Here is a 13,280-nt window from a genome sequence, read left to right on the forward strand (position 1 = left end):
AAACACAGTAACAATTGTTTCTGGGAAGACGGACTTCACATCAGACGCAACAGTGAACAGATGGAGACGTTGGTGGGTTACACTGAAAATGCTCTTGCTGCATGAGGCCTTCTCCTGCTCTGGATCCTGGTCCTCATGCTGCTACGTTTGTTAGTTTCTGAGACGACTCAGGCATCAGCAAGCAAGGCTGGCCTGCTGGTGTGAGGACGTCACCCAGCCTCGGCTGCGCCTGTAGGAGCCCAGGGGAGTGGCCACAGGGAGCATCACCCTTCACCCGTGTTCTGGCACCCCGTGCAGCACTATTTCCAACCATGTCCTTACACCCATTCATGAAATTTTCAATTTTATTGAAATTATATTTTAAATGTGATGGAAGGACTGTGCCAGAGCTTTACACCTCTTCCAGAAAGGACTGACACAAGCTGCTGAGAGGGTGCAGCACCAGAGTGCTGTCGAGGGTTTCATTTTCTTTGCATGAATGGCACGGAAACATGGCTTATCTTCTTGTTCCATGACAGAACATCACCTGCATGGGAACTGGAGGTACCGCACGGGACAGGGACAGGCGGGTGGCACTGTCACTAGCATCCGGCATCTGCTCCGCCAACACATGAGTCTCTTTGGAACCTAGTGAACCAAATGGGCACATCCCCCACATCCAGTGGGGGCCCCCTGCAGCTTGGTGGCAGGTTTACTTGCTCAGCTAGGGGTGTGTAGGCCAAGATTTTTGGGCACTGTCAAAAGTGAGTGGGTAAAAAAAAAATTCAAATCTAGTGAATATTTGGTTCAAGTTGGGACCATAGAATCTGTAATCTGAGACAAATCAGTATCATCTAATTTTACAATTTGCTTTTATGTATTTTGTAAAAGTTCCGGGAATAAGATAAAACCCATCAGCTGCCGCAGGTGTTGGGATACGAGCAGGTGGTATGCACATGTGTGTTCTGGCTCCTGAATCTAGGAGTCTACGCAGATTCTGCTTGTCTGTGGTCACTTCTAAATAGTAGTTCCTCTTGCATAACACATCACTTGTAAAGCCTAAAATGCCAATACTTACAAGTACACTTGCTTTTAACATAGTGGAGTGAATATAGGAAGAAGCATCATTATGGTACATTATTCAGGATTTAGGTATTTATTTAGATAGAAAAATGCTTTGAACACTCTGGGGAAATAGGATTCAGTTATAGAAGAATATTTCGGGGAGGTTTTTTTTTTTTTTGCATTTTTCAAGGATATACATTCGTACTGATTTTTGCTTCCAAATATATTTTAAGGCTGTTTGGTAAAATATATACCAGATATGAGGCTCAATTTACAGGGTTTTATTCTTACAGGGAGTTCTTAACTACTCAGCTTTAAAAAAGTAAAACTTTGAAGCTCGACATGCTATAGTACCCACTGTACCCCAGTGAACCCCATGCTTGGTGGAATGCCGACTATGAGGGGGGACACAGCCCACAGGCGCCCGGCACGCGGCGCCTCGCGGGCGCCCACGCATGGCCGCGGTCAGGACGCAGTGGGCTGGGTGCATCTTAAAGTGCGAATCACGGAGAGAAAACAAAGTGCTACAGGGTTGTCGAAAGCTTTCTGCCTATGGCTACGCACAAGGTGCTCCTTAAAGCAGCAAGAAGGAAGACCTGGTATTTGGGTGGAGATATCTGCCGTCGCCATCCGCCTCCACCTGGAGGAATGCGGACTCCAAGGCCGGGACCCAGTGGGAAGCGCCAAGCCGCGGGGCCCATATCGGACTGGAGCAACCGCACTGGGCACACCGCTGTCTGTGCAGACGGCCTGGGAGCAGAGCTGCCCACTCCTCTGCTGCCATAGAGTCAGGACGACTCGTTGCCTTTCTCAGGTTCCATGGCTGGAAATCACCATACGCCACCTTTTCCCCTTCATGTCTAACACAGGCAAGAAATATATTCTTGACTTCAGCAATACTGCATAGGACAAGATAATTCTGGAAAAATACAAGTGTAAACTACATTTCTCCTTGACCATTTAAACTGAGATATACTTACCACTCACATTCATATTCTTATACTTTTGACAACATCACAACTGTCATTTTATACAAGCAAACTCTTTTTTAGATACCCTGGAAAGTCAACTGATAGAGCAGTTTGAAATGTATATACACATATAAAAAACCACATGGAGCTTAAGTGGTGAAACTTAAAGAAAATGCTGTGAATGCCTTAAGTTACAAAGGAATAAAAACTACAATGGCTGTTTAGGAGAAGTGGACGATTCTTTCTCACACGCACTCAGCTTTCTGAGGCTCTGGTCCCTTTCCAAGCATTCCTCCCTCGGGGACACACAACTCGTCTCTGAGCTTTGAAGGGTGTGTGGCGTGGGCTTGGACTCGGATCCTCCTGTGGTCTGGAGAACCGCAGGGGGAGAGCTTGGGGGTGGAGACCCTTTTCCGTAACCACACACTCACACACTCGACACAAAGGAGCCGAGAGCTTTCTGTCAGTGACAGTGAGGACCAGGACAGCTGGGCTCCTGGAGAGGGACGCGAGCTAGTGGGGATGGGTCTGTCTTTCCTGCCCTTCGGGGTGTAGCACCTGCCACTTGGGGTGTCTGATGCCTCCTGGGAACGGTGAGATGCACCCATTTGCAGCTATTTGTTGTTCTTACCTCTAGGTATCACACAATGTATAAAAATAGAAATCACAAAATGTCAGGTGGGTTCCATCTCCAGAGGTGTGTCTGGTCCTCTGAGGACAAGGAGGGCGAGCTGGCTGTCACCATGCCTGTCCCTCAGGGCGACTGTGAGTCAGGCCATCAGCTGGAAGAAGTCATTCTCTCTGGCACACTGAGGAAATTGAAAGCATCCCACTGTGTTTATGGTACAAAGAACACAACAGCAAGGGCGGATTCAGTGGAGGAAATGAGACAAAAATTACCAGGTAGGCAACAAACTGTACAGCGTTTCGTTAAAAAGAACAAAAACGGGCAAGTGTCGCTGCGTCCGGTCCTCAGAGCCGGGTCTGGGCCTCGGGGATGTAGATCTCGATGCTGTCGGCCCGCTCAGTGGCCGAATTCTGGCGGAAGGAGGCCGCTCGCTTGGCGGCCATGAGCCGTCTCCGGGCTTCCTGACGCTGGCGGTCGGGCAGGTCCAGAGACTTTTCTCTCGTGATGGGAAATTTTCCCTTGGGGGGCTTCTTTGGTATTGGAGGGGGGACCTTTCGTTCCTCCTGCAAAGATCCCAAAGGGGAAGTGGTCAGAGCAAAGCACTCGCGTGAATGGAGCCCAGATGCCCAGGGCTGTGCACCCTGCTGAACCCCAGGCGCCCGAGTGCTCTTCCTGTGCTGCTCAGAGACTCGTGGGTCTCTGACCTTGTGTTCTGTGTCTTCTACACTCTCCAACTCCCTGAGGGAGGCAGAGGCGTCAGGACAGGGTGTACGAACCAGGAAACACAGCTGCACATGTTACCCGACGTGTCCTCCACGCCCACGGCTTACCCTCATCCCACACCTGCTGAAGCACACATCCAGTCGAACCAGGATTCTGTGTGCGTACGTGGAAGCCAGGCTATGTGGGCCAGTATCCCAGGAAGTCATTGGCCAAATTCTTGTTTAATAACCTAAAGACCTCACTGACCTGATAGTGTTTTTTCATATATGATGATTTATCTCTTGATTGATAAAAGGATGCAAATAATTATTTCTGGCTCTTAGTTCATGTTCTCGGACAAATCTCACCAAAATACATAGGTGTCTTTTTTAGAAAGATAATTTCACAGTTTTGCAGCAACTGGGTTAGAGGATACAGCGCTGCGCCTACCCCTGACCAGGCGCTGGGTCTTGCGATGGTTGGTTTCCTCCCCAGGAAAGGCACAGGATGGGGGGCTGAAGCTTTTCCTGGGGAGAGGGCCGCAGCCCCATGCACCTTCCTCCCAAGCTGCTGTCCTTAGCACACGGCCACGTGCCCCTCCAGTCTCCTCCACTCTGCAGCTTTTCAGTGGGGGTGGTGAAGGTCACCTGTGAACCTTTGTGGTGACAGCTCAGGGAGCCTGCAGCCAGCTGTGGCCTGGGGCACAAACTTGACATCTGTGTGGAGCCAGAGCCTCCTTCACAAGGGACGGGGCAGTCAGAGGCGGTCCCTCTGTGCTCGGTGCTGTCTCACCTGAGACCCTTTCTCTGCATGTGGCCTGGGGAGAGGAGGGCAACTGGGAACAGAGGGGGCTGCTGTGTGTGTGTGGGGTCCCTTCAGGATAACCTTGCACTCGGAGTCAGCTCTGAGCACCTCCTTCCCCTCACAACCAAGCCATGAAGCAGGAGCACCTGTTTGTGGCCCCAGAGGCTTTTGCTCTGTCCCTGGGTCAGTGGCGGGAAGGGCATCCTGGGTGCCACCTGTGGCCTCTGGCCCGGAACCCCATTAGGTGGCCATGGTGCCTTTCAAGGAGGTGCAGAGGAAGATAACCTACACTGGCTTTGTTTCGTTGTTTTGCTGAGTAGCCCAAGTTTGTCAGATTCACAGCAATCCTCCTGCCTCCGCCTCCCAGAGCTGCATCACAGATGTGTGCACCACACCCAGCTCTCCACTGGCTTTTGCTCGAATGACCCAGTTGTGTGTCCTCGCCTGCATATTGGACACCAACTGTCAAAGGTATGTTGGAATGATTTCCTTTGGATGTCTGTTTAGTGGCTAACGTCTGCTAGGAAGGGCAGGTCATGACCGCTTCTTTGAAGCATTTGGGTGTCATTACGAGCAGGGCTAACTCAGTCCTGGGAGCTCTGCGGCAGGTGACTCCACCGTGGAAGAAGACCTGGCTCAGGTTTAATGCCACTGTCCATCTACTTTACGGCCGAGGTTGACAGATCCCTAGGGAAATGACCACCTGGACTGCTGGGTGGGGTTTACGATGCCTTGGCTCCCACTGCAGACCTGCAGGTGAAGGCACAGGTAGGCGGGAGACAGTCACTGCAGCAGACTTAATGTTTTGCTGGGAAGATTGCCTGGGTTAAAATCACTCAGATCTCTCCCCACGAGAGATGCGGCCAAGTCACCCATGCTCTTGGGTGTGCTCTGAGCTGTCTGTGTGTAAGACACTGCTGCGACACATCCCCAGCCGCACCCCGTGGTGCACACAGGTGCGCACAGGTGCACGTGCTCGGGTGGAATTTGATTCTGTGTTGCTCACCGAGGGCTGGGAGACCCAGGATCCTGCATAATCAGTTGTGGACCATTGCTGCACCTGGGTTAGTCGCCAGGAGGCGCCGACTGCAGCTTGCAGGACCCGGGGCACGCGGCACACTCACCTTCCTCTCGGGAGACTCGATGATCCTCCAGTCGTTGAGCTTCAGCTGGTGCAGCTCGTCGAACTTCATGCTGACGTCCTCGACAGAGAGCTGCAGCATGTCCCAGTAGCCGGCCAGGTCCTGGGATGTCGGCCTCGGCATGGCGCTGGGGTCCTGCGGAGACAGAGGGGTTCAGAGTCCTGCGCAGAGGCCTGGGGGCCCCTCACCCCCACAAGTGCCTTCCAGAACCAGACCGGGGAAGCCTGGCCCTCCCAACGCTGGTGCAGTATTTGGGAAAGTTCCCTGGGCTTGTATGGAAGCCCTCAGCATGCGCGCCTGCTGGCAGGTTTCCTGTGTAGCACACCCCTCTCATGTTCCATGCTGCAAATGCTGGGGATGGGGGCAGAGATCGAAGTCCAAGTGCTCAGTGGTTCACACAAGCAATGGGAGGAGGGTACCGGTTTCTGAACTTTTCTAAAGGGACCAGGCTGCGGGGAGGGCTTGTGTGGGGGTGGCAGGTAGGTTGAGGGCCTGTTCTGTTCTATTCTGGTAGATCTTAGCTCTGCAGTGAGGGCCAGGGACGCCTTACAAACATCGCGTCAATCTAGCTTGCTCTTCCTTGGAGGGGCTCAGGCCAGTGAGTCTGTCGGGACAGAGCCACCTCAGAGACAGGCACCCACCTCGGAAGGATGGGTGGTGCTGCCCTGTGCCCAGGCACGTGGCCTGAGATGGCTCCATGTCTGCACCGTGCCTGTGCCCCGGGGTCCCCAGGGCCTGACCGGGGCAGGTTGCTGCTCTGTGGGGGCTCCCTTGGCTCAGTGGGCAGCTCGGCTGGCTTACCTGGTTGCCCTCAGTGGTCAGACATTGGTCTGACTTTGCTTAAAATGTGCGAACTTCGGCTCGCTCCTCTGAGGGTGCACTGAGCATGCCACAAATTTCTGTTTGGTTGGCTCACATTTCTTTTAACCTGGTTTAGCGTCCACATCGAAGTACCCCTTTAGGCAATGTCCCTTTCTCTTGTGTGTTGGTCATGCAGTGTGCCACTGCCAGCGAGGGTCAGGGGTCAGATGGTGGGCTTGTGCCAGGCACAAAAGGACTCCTTTCCTCTCCAAATCGAGATCTATGACAGTTCCCTGGTCTAAGTGAGCCTGTTCTTTTCTGAGCCACTAGAGGGCGACCTCTGACCATCACAAGCTTGAGGAGGTCCCGCTGGCAAGAAGGAGCTGCCTGAGAAAACTTGGGGCCAAAGGCAACGCTGGAGCAGAGGCAGGCTCTGTGCCCAGTGCTGGGAAACTGGGTGTTCACACGCTGGACTGAAGGTACCTGTCAGCCTGTCCGGAGAGCACATCAGAATGGATCAAAGCCCTAGACACGAAACCGACTTTGAAACTGGTGGAAGAAAACACGGGGGGAGACTGCGAAGCCCAAGGCACACGCAAGGACTTCCCGAACAGGACCCGGGCGACACAGAAAATAACAGCAAGACTCAACAAGTGGGACCGCAGCAAATCAAAGGGCCTGTACACAGCAGAGGGGGCAACACAGCACAGTGCCTCCAGGGCAGGAGAAAGTCGTTGCCCGCTGCTCTTCTGAGGGGGACTGGCTTCTGGAGTGCACGGGGCTGTTCCGCCGGCTGTGTGCCGCGAGGCCCAGGGGCCCCCTGAGTCAGGACGCTGCGGCCCTGTGGCCAGAACCTGCACAGCCTGCCTGTGAGCTCTGCCCTCAGTATCCGCGCTGCATTTTCTAGGGTTGTTCCTTTGACGTAAAGCTTAGCTGCATGCCTCAAACGTCTAGCCATCAGCAATGCTCCCATAAGCTGGGGCTGCAGGCGGCCAAGCGCTCACGCCTGTCTTCAGCAGGCTGACCCTGCACCCCAGCCCCGCCTCCCAAGGGTTTCAGGGCTCCTTTCTGCTTACAATGAATAGCGGTGGAAAGGAAAGGAATTGGCCAAGGCAGATCAAGAGGCGCCCACCATAGCAGAAGGAATCATTCCAGACCCTCTAGCAGCTGCTTCTGGGTGGCCAGAGGCGAGCGTTTTCCAGGCCTCAGCACCCTGAGCTCCCGGATGCACAGCACAGGGCTCCTGGGCGGCCAGGGCGATTCTGTCACAACTTCGTGGAGACAGGAGTGTGGACGGCGTGTGTGGCCACCAGACGTTTACCCACTGCCTGCTTCCTGTCAGTTGCTCACTGACTCAAACCTTCCAAGCGCCCCGTCTGGGGCTGGGAATGAGCTCTGGGCCTCACACATGCTAGGCAAATACCCCGCCCCCGAGCCACAGCTCCAGGCTGGCCGGCCCTCTTCCATGTCAGTGCGCTTTCCGTCCGCGGTGACAAGTTGGCAGCTCTAAGTCTGGCGAGGGCTTTAGTGGCTGAGGTGGAAAGTGCTGGAGGAGGCACATTTCTGACCTCAGTAAGGGTGAGTGCTGCTCCGTGGCCGGTGCTGCAAACTGCTAACAGAAGCGGTCGCAGCACCTGTTGCCCACCATGCAGGCCGCAGAGAGGTCTGCATCCGCCGGAAAAGCTGGGTGTGAAAAATCAAGGCATCCACCGCAAGACCACCCACGAGGGACACCGACACCATGTGGCTGTGGTGCTCAGAGCTGCATAAATACTTTCTGCAGTGAGAAAGAAGAGCATACATGTGCGCGTGCGTAGGACACACACGCCTCTCAGTGTCTACAGGTGAGCAGACATAAGCGTATCAGTGTGTGCACACCTCAGCATAGACACCTATGGGTAGCTCTTGCTCCCCTCTGCCTGGCGGGAGAAACCAGGCTTAATGCCAGCTGAGTTCACAAATCTAGCGCATGGTGTACTCATTTCCATTCAGATGATGTAACACAAAGGCTACACTATTTCTAGTATCTCTTCCTAGTCTCTTCAGATGTGTGTACCTGTGCGTCTCTATTCTATGGCGTCCTTAGATAATTTTCTTTGCTGGTAACCTGGCCATGGCAGTGAGTCACTTCCCGGCTCCTCCTGAGGCCTTCTGAAGAAACGCAGTTGGAGAGGCCGGGCTTGCCACCTCCAGGACTCCTGGTCCCTTCCAGTAAGGAACACACACTTCACAGCCCAGCCCTGGCTGCAGGCAGAAGCCAGGGCCTGGGCGGTGTGTCTTGGGGCCTGGGCCATGAGTTCTCAGGTCCCTGGGCCTGGGCTCCCTCACTGTCTGCTGTGTACAGTGCTTTAGCCCATGAGCAGCCCGAGCATGGGGAGGGTCAGCTGCCACATAGCCACTGGTCACTCACCATGTTCTGCTGGCAGAGCCAATAGAACTGCTGGAACTTCTGGGACATGAGCAGCTGGGCGCTCCCCACGGCACTCCGGATCTTCCCGAGAACTGTGGGAGACAGGACAGGTCAGCTGGGCCAGCTGGGGACAGGAGCAGAAGGGATCCCCCCCGGGGAGTGACCGGCACTGGCCCCGCACCCTGCCCAGGGCACTGGCGTTGCTGGGTGCGGGCCGAACTGCTGGGCACTTTTGAGATTCACAGATTTCGTCAGGGCAGCAAACTCCACAAAGATGTTAACCCCTGAGTTTAGAGAAAGCCCACTGCTGTCTGTTACCTCACTGACTCAATGAAAGAATTTTTAGTAAGGGTGGGCGACTGCCCCAGGGCACTGCCATGAGATGCAGCTTAGGGACACAGAACGAAAAGACACAGGAAGTCACATCCGGGCTTTACCCGGAACAGGGTTCAGTGAGTTACAGGAAGGCAGGCATGGCTACTTCTGGACCTGCCTGGACAAGTGAATGTAGGGGACAGCCATACCTCCATCCCCGGCACCCTGACTCTTCTCACTGTCCCCTTTCCTGTCTCTTGCCCTTTCTTCTTTGGCTCTGTGTGAACGCAGCCCTGTTCTGGAAAAGGTCCTAGGCCAGCCCAACCCCCAGCCCCCAAAGCCACCTGGGGATGGACGGGACCCCTTCTTCCCTCTGCCCTTTTCTCTCTGCCCAGCTTCACGTGGAGCTGAGGTCCTGCAGTGGGAACACAATTTCCTTAGCTTCCTTCCAGCTGGGTGTTTCTGCAAACATCAACCATCCTAACACCAACTATCTGGGAGACAGTCACCATGCAGCAGAGGTGTCATCAGACCCTGACACCCCAGCTACCGCTGCTGACATATTCCTTTCCCTTAGCCCGATTTTAGGGGAAAAAGAATCACAACAAAGAGGTTCACTATGACAAAATACTGTAAGGCTATTGAAAATGATATTCCAAAATCAATCACAAAGCAATGTATGTAGCACATCATTCTTTTGAAAATGCATGTGGGGCTGGGGTCTGAGTTACTTTCTCAATGCTCGGACAAAATACCTGACACACACAAGTTAAAGAAGGAGGGAAGGTTTATTTTGTCTTACAGTCTGTAGAGGTTTCAGTCCATAATCAGCTAGTGCCAAGGCAGGGCAGCATGGTACAGGGGCATCACAGAAGAGAAACAGTCCGTGGCAGGGCAGGCAGGAGGCAGGAAGCAGTGAGCTCTCCTTTCCTGTTTATTCTACCCAGGGTATAAGCCTATTGGTTGGTGCTACCCACACCTAGGGTGGGGCTTCCCTTATCAGTAGATACGTCATCCATAGCCAGAACTATGATAAACCAAAAAATGGACTAATCCAATATCACACACCCATGAGCCAGCTACCCCCCAAAGCTCCACCTATGAGCACATAAGGCTTTAGGGGGACATCTAGTTATAAACCATAACACTGGTGTTATATATAACATGATCTTGAAAGTGATTTTATCCTGGGTAGGACAATGGGTTTAAACACTTCTTATCTATCTGCATTTTCTTATTTTTCTGTCGATGTTCAGTCTTCAAAGTTTTATTACAGAAAATTTCACAAATTCAGATGATCTGCAAGAAGCACACAGTGAATGCCTGTATCCTCAGCTCTCAGAATCAGCTGTTAGCGTTCACAGTGTGCTTGTACTCTTTCCTGAGCCATCTACAGGTGAGCTGTCCCCAGCACCCCACCTCCTCATCCAGTCTAATCTCAGTCACCACCACCCCTAAGAGGTGACTTCCTGATACTGTCCCATTCTGGATTGATTCTGGGCTATGGGAAAGAGTAAAAGGACAACAGCAACTTTGAATAAAAACAAACATGTTAGAGCACACTCAAGCATCTCCTAGTCTTAGAAAGAGCAGGAGGTTACAGGTCTCGTGGCTCCTGCAAATCCACGGTGTGTGTTGGGGGCACTGTTCCGGCCCCCTCTGAGCTGATCTGCGGCCAGACCTGAAGCAGCGGAGAAGGGATGGGTGGGGAGGGCACAGAACGCTGCTGGAGACGGTCCAGGTCATGTGGCCCTTTTCCAAAATGCTGAGACTGAGGGATTTTGATTTTTTTTCAGATTTTGGGATAGTTGCATAGATTTACATCTAGATGCTCCCTGAAAGACACATGTGCTCATAGGCAGGACCTTCGGTGGCAACTGGATTACAGGGTCTCCTAGCTGTTTGCTGTCAGGAGGGGGGACCTGTGGGAAGAGGCGGTCCCCGTGGCGCGACCTGCATGGGTGTGTCTCCCTCCCAGCTCCTCCCTTATCACCTCAGATTCCTGCCCACCAGGCCCCACATGTCCTACCACGGAGCCAGCAGGCTATGGACGGAAGTGAGAGCCAAAATAAACCTGTCCTCTTAAACTGCGGTGTCAGACGTTGTCCCGGCCAGTAAAAAAGGGACGGAGACACACACCTGGGGACGGAGCCCATGTCAGGACACAGAAGGCATTCACGTTCGTGTCTGCCTGTGCACACAGCGCGCAGGTCACTACACCCAATATTTTCCGTGCCCCTGCGCCGTGTCCGCAGCCGGTCACACGAGGTCAGGGGCAGAATCCACTGCTTGCGGCGGACATCCTGTCGGGGTTCAAAACATTTGAAATTTGAAGCGCTTTGATTTGGGGCTTTCAGATTAGGGCTGCTCAGTGTGTGCAGGATGCGCCGTGAAACGAGAGAGGGTGGGCTCCGGGTGTGCAAGGAGCCGGTGGGCGGGGCTCTGAGCAGCCCGGAGGGCGTGGCCTGCAGGGGCGTGGCCAGGAGGGCGTGGCCAGGAGGAGCGTACATCCGGGGTGGCTGCCCGGCTGGGGAGGCGCAGGTTTCCTTTCAAGGCTGTCTCTGTTTCTTTTCTATCCTGTTACCTGAGTCGCTGTAGGAATGTAAAGGGGTAAATGAATGAACTTGTTTTACCGAGTCTGTTTCTTCAAACTGTAATTAAAAATTCGATGGTTTCTTATAAAATTTCAAGCTTTAATCTGTAATCTTCATATGCCTCTTAAAATGGAATCCTGCAGACGTGGTCTCACAAAGCACTCCAATTTAGAATCTTCCGCACAAGGTGAATAAAGGCCGAGGCTCCGTGCTGATTTAACGTACTGCAGAGTCATAGAGTATAAATTGAATATTCCTAGACGAGATGACAAACGTCAGAGAATAGCCTGTGATGCGACTGCTAACGCAGGTGGACTCTGCTGTCCACTCAGTGGGGACGATCCTATCTGATACCGATAATGTAAACAGCTTCTCATAATCGCAGGGAATTTGAAGTGAAAATTCAATTTATTCTCTTCCACTACACTTCCCTAATTTTGTCACAATTTAGACGCTTTTCCTCTCAAAGGCTGAGATAAGGACTAATGCTCATCAGAATGCAAATTTACAAAGAACCCGATGTAACCCTTGCCTTTGATGTACAAGGAAATTTGATTAACTTACTTGGCTCTTTTAATTTATTTTTCGTGCATCTTCTATAATTTCCAATTCCGTGTAAATTTGCTGCGAAGAACCAGGAAGCACTGCCGCTGTTCTCACCCGCAGAGCAGGCTGGCGTGGTCGGCTGGCGGTTGACAGATGCCTGCGCTTGCTTCTGGCCAGGCCTGCCGCGGGGTTGTGGCTGCGGCCCTGGAACCCGCTCACCGCAAGGCCTCATCGGCTTGTCACCTCCAGATGGCCCTCTAGCTGTTAAGGTGTCCAGGACCCTTATCTACCTTTGGCACCGTTCTAGCCACTGGGTGTTCTCATCCTGGGCACACAGGGCCACCCCTGTGCCCTGGCCCCTAACAGAAGCCTGGATGGCAGCTGCGGATGTGCATGCAGCGATCTGTTCTGCTCAGACGACTGTCCTGACCTTTCTGCTTTCTTCCCCAGGACCTCGGGGCTGGCTGGAGATGAGGTACAGTTTCTCTTTGGCCATCTCCTCCTCATCCTCTGTTGAGTGTGGGTTCTGTTCCTCCTCAGGGCCATCCTGGGCCCTTTGTCACCACTCTGCTCTGTGTGGGCATCCACTGCCCCAGACACCCTGTCCAGATGACTTTCTCCTCACACAGGTGCCCTGGAAGCCCCTAGCTTGGTGTTTGTGTGACTTGTGATGCTGTGGTACCCTCTTATCTGGTCCGAAGAGGAGGGCATGGGTCACCACAGGCTCCTCAGCATGCGGCCAGGAGAATATTCGGTTCAGGGGCAATCTGGGGAGAAGCAGAACCGGCAGGAGCTCCCTGCTCCTCCAGACACCCGTCTGCACAGCACCTGCTCTGCATAGTACCCGCTTACTGGGGTCCTCTAAGTGTCCCCCTTGCCAGGCCCAGGATCCGCTCCCCGCAGCTCACGGTGCGGTTGCTGCTTATTGCCTAGGACGTATCCGTGTTGGTTACATTTGATGTCACCTCGCACTGGGTTCTGCACAGGTAACTGAAGAACCCCCAGCCTTCCTCAGCACTTCTGTGTGTGTGTAGGACAGGAAGCCTGCCTGGTGGATTTAGCAAGAGCCAGCAGTGTCGGCCTCATGACATCCCTGTTAACCACAGAGGACAGAAAGAACCCAGATGCCATCAATCCACTGTGCTGTGATTATGCAATCACCGTTTGGGCAAAAATTCTTTCACACAGTGCAAATTTCAACATTCAGAGCTTAGAGTTTTGGCCTAATGAGCCATTTAATCTCATCTTTATTTAAAAAGTGCGGAGACTAACGACTCTGTTGCTAAAATCAGAGCCTGAATTGGAGGTCACCTGACGTTTAAG

General features: G+C 53.1%; 1 protein-coding gene across 3 annotated transcripts in view; it reads right to left on the reverse strand.

Annotated features, from left to right (window-relative positions):
- Positions 1-1,106: 1,106 nt before the first annotated feature.
- The window catches only part of Dlgap2 (discs, large (Drosophila) homolog-associated protein 2), a 528,376-nt gene continuing 516,202 nt past the window's right edge, over positions 1,107-13,280 (reverse strand). For all 3 annotated transcript variants that reach the window (XM_005373860.2, XM_005373861.2, XM_013515038.1), the window contains 3 exons: positions 8,503-8,594; positions 5,274-5,426; positions 1,107-3,206 (listed from right to left, as the gene is read on the reverse strand). In XM_005373860.2, the coding sequence (XP_005373917.1) occupies positions 2,988-3,206; positions 5,274-5,426; positions 8,503-8,594 (464 nt within the window). In that variant the 3' untranslated portion in view covers positions 1,107-2,987. The remainder of the gene's footprint in view (positions 3,207-5,273; positions 5,427-8,502; positions 8,595-13,280) is intronic.

The sequence above is a fragment of the Chinchilla lanigera genome, unplaced genomic scaffold (assembly GCF_000276665.1).
Source record: "Chinchilla lanigera isolate Chin_1 unplaced genomic scaffold, ChiLan1.0 scaffold00002, whole genome shotgun sequence".
Classification (NCBI taxonomy): Eukaryota; Metazoa; Chordata; class Mammalia; order Rodentia; family Chinchillidae; genus Chinchilla; species Chinchilla lanigera.